Source organism: Sphaeroforma arctica (genome assembly GCF_001186125.1).
Source record: "Sphaeroforma arctica JP610 unplaced genomic scaffold supercont1.1805, whole genome shotgun sequence".
In the NCBI taxonomy this organism is placed as follows: Eukaryota; class Ichthyosporea; order Ichthyophonida; genus Sphaeroforma; species Sphaeroforma arctica.
Window position 1 is genome coordinate 4,135 of NW_014038753.1, and position 7,025 is coordinate 11,159.

Genomic DNA, 7,025 nt, shown 5'->3' on the forward strand with positions numbered 1-7,025 from the left:
ACCGACTGACACACATACACACTCACAAGCACAGACACACATACACACTCACAAGCACAGACACACATAGTCATTCTCTCTCTCTCTCTCTCTCACACACACACACACACACACACACACACACACACACACACACACACACACACACACACACACACACACACACACACACACACACACACACACAATATATAAATATATCACACACACACACACAAATATATAAATATATCACACACACACACACACACACACACACACGAATATATATATATATATATATGTGTAAATATATATATATATTCGCAATGTGTATTCTGTTTGGGTTTGCTATATCTGTTCTTTTCGCAAGGCATTACGCCTTTGTTCGATTCGAAATTTGTCTAATCTGTGGTTTATCTCGTCTAGGGATCACAGGGAGGTCAGATACATCGCTTGGACTTTTGACTATGAAGTTCACCAACTTGCTACGGGGGCAGAAGAATGGCACGCTAGACCTCAATCATGCCGCCAAACTGTTGGGAGTACAGAAGCGCCGGATATATGACATCACAAATGTGCTGGAGGGCATAGGCCTGATTGATAAAAAGTCTAAAAATATAATGATGTGGAGGTATGCTGCGGGTGAATCTTGTGTATATACATGGATAAGTGTTGCTTTGCTTTTTTGTTGTTTGGCACCGATGAATTTGAGCATATGCAGCGACGTAGGAAACACAGATATGTATTTTTTTCCTCTTGCTAATGTGCCATACAGTGGGAAGCGCTGGGCAGAAAGCGAAATTTTGCAACGGGCACACGTTCTACTAGATCACAGGTGCCTATGTAGACTTTTTGCAGCCAAGTACGGGGTATTCATTTAATGAACTTGTTTTTGGTTGTTCTTATTAACAGAGACGATCACCCGGAAGGGATACCAAAGTCTGAGGCGGAGATTGCCGACCACATCGAGATGTTAGAACAAGAGATTAAGGACATGATACAAGAAGAGATGACCATTGAGAGGCACTACAACACGCTCATAGAGAGCATGAAGCAGCAAGATGAGGACCAAAGCACCCTGCCCTACAGGTACATCTCATGCGACGAGATGATGAAGCTACCTTCGTTCAAAGATCAAACAACGATAGCCGTATGCACGCCTCAGGGGGTCAACGGCACGATGCTGACCTACATGCCTATTACAGGGAAAGATGGTAAGGAGTTGTTCCAGTTGGAGATAACCAATGATAACGACCACCCGTTGGACGCGTTTCTGGTTGCCAGCGAAGGGATGCAGAATCTTAAGACCCTCGATGGCAGCGGTACTGACGATGAGGCGGATGGGGACCAGTATGCAAATGGGCCCGAAAACCCTGGTATGGAGTCTGGGGTGTTCTCACCCCCAGAGTTTGCGGAGGATCAGGCCTTACAAGAAGACCGTGGCGTGTATACAGCGCAGCTCACGCGAAGGATTCCACAGGGTACACAGACACAAACACAGGCACAGTCACAGTCGCGTAAGCGAGACAAGGCGAGTAGCAAGGCTAAACAGGCAGAAAGCGGGACCGGTGAGGATCGGGAGGGCTCCAGTTCTAAGCCAAGGGAGAAGTCTTGTAAGTTTGGGATGTGATTTTATTGTGTTTTTGATGCATGTGTTTTTGGATTTTCCCGAATGCGAAACTGCGCCAGTCTATTCAAAATTTTATATGATGAGAGTACCTTTAATCGATACGCTTTGTTGTGATAAGTCATCCATCTCGATACTGCACCTCCCATTTGTGTATTGTCTTTATAACCCAACTACATCACAACAGAGAAGTGGGGTTATGTAAATCGGTCAGTTGTACCAAGTAGGTGCGTATTGCTTCTCTAAACATGTAATTCACATCAATCTCTCTTCTTCACCTTGCCCTACTTCCCTGGATGTGCTTGTTTAGCGGCATCCCTGATCAAACTAGAGCCGCCCGCGGTCGATACCGAGTTCTACTACAGTCTGGACCACAGCGAAGGCGTGTCCGACATGTTCGATTTGAAATAGTGTGGCAAAGTCCTCTAAGGACGACTCTATACATATGATAATAATGATATGATATGATATGATACAATCATTCAATTCTGCTACCGGGGGTACGTGTAGTAGCGGTGTTGAGACTACGCCACCGTGCATTGTAAAATATCTATGTATGTGGCCCCGTTCGAATGTACTACGGGTGTGGGTAGAGAACACCTCAACTGGCGGATGAGATGGAGACGTAGCTGGCTTTGGTGCGCAATAGTGTTGGGAGTTCTCGTCTGGCATGCTGTGCATATACCTACTTCCGGCAGAGGGTGTGTCATTGGATGCCGAAGTTGCACACTAAGTTGACCACGCCTCAGATCTCACCGAAATAGACAACAATTCTTTACTTACCATCCCATGGTGGACTAGTCACTGATGAGCCAATCGAATTAGGACGTGGAATCGCCTGCAGTGTGCTTGTGTGCGCCGAGTGGGTAGAGTGTGGGCGGTGAGGCAATACACTACGGATCATCGATACATTAGGGCCGACCCAGAGCACAGGCTCTTGCAACCCACTCATACTTACGACGGAAGTGCGGTACCTTATGTAAGTTATCACTAAGTCCGGCTCGCGAACATGCCTGTAGTGTCTATATGGGTTTCCAAAAGGTCTTCTTTCTTTAGGAAATATTCTTTGATACTCTTGAGTGCTTGTCGTCAGCGTTCTATGCAAAACACAAAGGGCTGTCTTTTAAGCGATGACCTGTGCAACCCTAGATAGGACACGAGCCACGTACTGAAGCATGCGACAGAGTATTTCACGATAGAACATATCACAACAAATCTCATCACTTTACATACATCAGTCGCCACATATCGCATATCACATCATATAATTACATTGAGCTATACGCGTACTTCACATCAGGATGTACGTGTATATCGTATGTCTCATAGGCATTCGGCGGTCGAGCTTGTGCGTCGTTACGTTTTCGTGACAGTATTATAATATACCAAAAAGCAAAACATGACATAGTGTACCATTATCTTGACCTCTCTGCCTGACAGAACGTCTGATCATGCGATCCCTTGTCGTAGGTTTGCTTTAAAAACTTAGGTTTGGGCGGAGTCGTGGAGCTCTAGAAAAAAAAAGGAATCTCAATTAAAATGAGTTGGACTAAAATGACTGGTTCTACACAAAGCCCAGGCTGTAACTGTTTGTTCAAATTATTTGTTCATTCCGGCCAAAAATGCATCAAACTCTTTTTCAACCCCAACCCGGGCCCAGCGTTCTAGGCTCCAGTCCATCTGCTGTCTGTCTGTCTGTGTTTGAATGTCAGAGGTGAATAATATTACAAGCCCAATAACCAAGGCCCAAGACTCATCGTGAATGTAGTACATGACCCTTTGGATTGGGTCATTTTCCGTCAGTCTTATTATTTTCATCTCAACTCTCTCTAGTAGTAGAGGGTTATTATGCCGTGAGAGAAACCTACTACAGAGAAACCTAGTAGTAGGCTAATCCAGAGACCAGAGGGCCAAGGGCCCATGACTCCGTGGGTCCATGTATACTTTATTTCCGCTGGAGAGCCTAATCTAGGGCCTACTCTCACTCTCGCTCTAGAGAGAGAGTAGTAAATACATAGTAGAATAGTAAAGACCTATTTACTCACTCCTCTAAAGAACCCTTTGTAAGGGCCTTATTTTTGAAATTAAATCCAGAGAGTGAGAAAAAAAACAAGAGAAAAACATCCAACAACGTCTTATGCCGAATAAAAGCCGTGTCGTCCAAATATGGTGCATTTGCCTTTTCGGCGGCAGATCGGTGGCATCCTCGATTACGGTATTTATACCCAGTCACCTTCCCCATACTCTAATGCATCTAAATATGCTTTTTATGCGGAAGTATTGTTCAAGTATATCCTCTAAAAGTAGTTTGTTTAGCATACGCGTAGCACATCTTGTCGTTATACCACAAGAGAACAATGCTAAGATGTCTGTGGCGTCAGAAAATTTTATTACGGACAAAAACAAGCCGCGGCATGGCAAGTACGCAACTACCCGGGCAAGTGCCTGCACAGCCTCAACGCCCTAATATCGTAAGTGATGTAGTGACAAGGTGTGACTTGAACAAACCCAAAAGTTCCTCCGTTTGCTTAAAATATCATGTGTCTAGGCAACTCCACAGATTCCTAATCCACCAAGATACAGGCCATATAGCTATGCCAAAAACTGTAGTACTTCCTCCATGTGCTGGATATGTTACTGTGCAAGTGGTCATTTGCATCTGAGACTTCGAATTCAGATAGAATCTTACCAAGGTGAACATGTTGGAATACATATTTTGGGTATTTGGTTGCTATATACCACACCGTGGTATATTTACATTTGTTTTTTCTGAATCCTAACACCATACCATGTTTGATATGAATACATGCCGTTGAAAATAGCATATCAACATTTCATTTCTATCAGTAGATAGCGCTACAAGTATCATAATATATTAGCCGTACCTGATACAAAAGTTTTGTGTGACATTTATTATAAAATCTTCTCTAGTTGAGGCCTAGTGGGATAGTATTGGCTTCTGTGTTGTGAGGCGAATGCGGATTGCGGTTGAATATCATGAGGTTCGGTTGTTTGCTTTTACAATCCTGACACACTCGCTTGAGGCATGAGCAAGCTGATACATTATTGCACTACACAGTTTATGCTCTCGCTTGTGAAGTAGTTTTACATTTCAAAGCACTTTAAAAGTTTTGAACGTAAAGGGGTGCCAGAAGCAGCAGACGCAAATATAGGCCTATCTAGAGACAGTTTTCCTTCGTCTCCATGATGTCAGTCTCCACAAAAAATGCTATAGTATCGTTATGTCAATTCCTGTATTTTCGCTGTGCTCTGTCAAAAATAGATGTGCTTAACAGATGGTATAATTCCCCCATCGTGTACAATGCGAATTAATATATATATTTATAAATATATATTTACGCAGAGCTGAAGTTCAAAATATGATCCTCGGCACACTAGATGGCAGACACGCAATAAAAGGTGAATGACTGTGCGAATGAATTCCAAAATATACAGTAACCCTTTTGGTTCACATATTGCTTGTACGAATTTACAGCCTAAAGCGCTGCCTACTGGCACATATGAGAGACTCGTCAGAGGATTAGACGAGAATGGGCAAGAACTCTCAGGGGACGCTATTGTGGAGCCGAATGACGAGTTGCCTAAGCCCTGGAACATGGCAGATTTGTATGTCCGAAATGCGGAGGGGGAGGGGAAAACTAAATTAAAAAGGGTATGTTTTATGTGCCTTCGTGTTTTGCTGGATAGCCGCTTATGGCTGAGCCGCTTATGGCTGGGATAATTATGACGAGCGGTAAAGTTATGTACATATGGAACATTCGCGTGGACAAATAGTGCACATTGCAGATGCGTACAGCGTATGCAGCAAAACAAGCCAAAGATACCTACCCGGAAAAAAGGGGAGCTACGTGTATGATTGCGGTCTGCAAGTCTTTGCATCGGGTTTGTCGTATGGTACTGGATATTCCCAATTTTATCGATCGTAGGTATATGAGCTGCAGAACGTCTCAGTATATTAAGGAACACTCAGCTAATTTTCCCCGCGACTTCGAGGACGCACTTCCGCCTAGATCTTGTATACTGCAGTGTCGTTTCTTATCTGGGGTGTATCTGATGCACCACACTGTGTACTGCCATTGATTCTATTGTAGTATCCTCGATGTACGAATTTTCATTATAGTTACTTCGAATTTATAACTCACTCGTTCTTGTACTGTGTAGCTGCTGCCGCCATTCTGGCCCACGGACATCATCTGCTGTGGACTCAACTACATTGACCACGCCGACGAAGTGGGCTTAGACATTCCTAAGAACCCTGTCCTGTTCGCCAAGCCCAAGTCATGCTTAGTGGGTCATGGAGGTACCGTTGTTCCGCGTCGTTTGCTCTTGTTCCGGGTTACTTTTGATTGTGAATATAATTCAAGATCTTGTGCTGTGAATTGTCAGTTTGTAAGTGTACTCAACATAAACGCTGCCCCACAGTTACCATAAGGAAAATACTTTTATTTTTATCGATGTATCTTCCTGACTGAGCTATTTCTAGTTGTTATCAAGTTGTGAAGCCATCAAGGCTTCAGTAATAGGTATGGATCGCCAAGTGCCTTCTCTGGTTCTGGATGTGCCAATCACCTATTTATGTGCAAGCTCCTTGTTGCTGGAGATCTGCTTTCAGCACAATTCCTGGTGTGCCGCTCCTGCATAGAGCTGTTACCTACACGGATATACACGACCCTTCGCCGTAAATTAATATTGCATTTTTTCTCTTACTTTTCTGATGTCGTTGCAACAGAAAATATTGTGATACCCGCGTGTGCGAGTGCGAAGCCAGAGATAGATTATGAAGCCGAGCTGGCCATTGTCATTGGCGAGACATGTCGGGACGTATCTGAAGAGGACGCTCTGAAGGTTGTCTATGGCTACACTATCTGCAATGATGTATCAGCAAGGCGCTGGCAGGGTATCAAGGTCTGTCCAGATTTACGTTGTAGGTTCGTTGATTGTTTTACCAGGCCTTCCGACAAACAGATTGTTTTAGTAAATTATCATGGTGGATGGTCTTATATATAGTGCGGACGTGCTTTTACGGATAATTTAGGCTTGCCCAGGAATGAGAAATTCTTCGTGTCTCTGTACTATTTGATACATTTGTATTCCAAAAGTAAGATCATATACTTAAGGTAAACCCAAATGTTGCTTGAAAGCAGCGATACCAAGTAGCCGTCGCATCGCCTGTATTTTTCCGATGCAATCGTTCAACCCCCTATTTTTCGAAATTGTGTTAAAATCGGATTAGAGGTACACCTTAGTATATAAATATATACATACTTATATATATATATATATATATATATATATATATATATATATACTATATATATATATATATATATATATATATATACTAACACACACACACACACACACACACACACACACACACACACACACACACACA

The 7,025-nt window shown here is 43.2% G+C and overlaps 2 protein-coding genes across 2 annotated transcripts; both read left to right on the plus strand.

Annotated features, from left to right (window-relative positions):
• Window positions 1–393: 393 nt before the first annotated feature.
• Window positions 394–3,271, plus strand: SARC_11646 (hypothetical protein). Its single transcript, XM_014294261.1, has 3 exons — window positions 394–613; window positions 895–1,595; window positions 1,920–3,271. Exons 1-3 carry the CDS (start codon window positions 450–452, stop codon window positions 2,018–2,020), a joined length of 966 nt encoding a protein of 321 aa, XP_014149736.1. The 5' UTR covers window positions 394–449; the 3' UTR covers window positions 2,021–3,271.
• Window positions 3,272–3,919: 648 nt separating this feature from the next.
• SARC_11647 (hypothetical protein) lies at window positions 3,920–6,536 on the plus strand (the record flags this gene model as incomplete). The annotated part of the gene is made up of 4 exons (XM_014294262.1): window positions 3,920–4,080; window positions 5,106–5,282; window positions 5,792–5,930; window positions 6,360–6,536. Coding segments are annotated over exons 1-4 (607 nt in total), but the record flags the coding sequence as incomplete, so codon positions are not given.
• Window positions 6,537–7,025: the final 489 nt, after the last annotated feature.

What these genes read in the sequence shown, in the direction of transcription:
- SARC_11646 (XM_014294261.1), top strand. Translation starts at nt 450, where the DNA reads ATGAAGTTCACCAACTTGCTACGGGGGCAGAAGAATGGCACGCTAGAC. An exon ending in AAAAATATAATGATGTGGAG is followed by an intron (nt 614 to 894) that starts GTATGCTGCGGG and finishes TCTTATTAACAG; the next exon opens with AGACGATCACCCGGAAGGGA. An exon ending in TAAGCCAAGGGAGAAGTCTT is followed by an intron (nt 1,596 to 1,919) that starts GTAAGTTTGGGA and finishes GTGCTTGTTTAG; the next exon opens with CGGCATCCCTGATCAAACTA.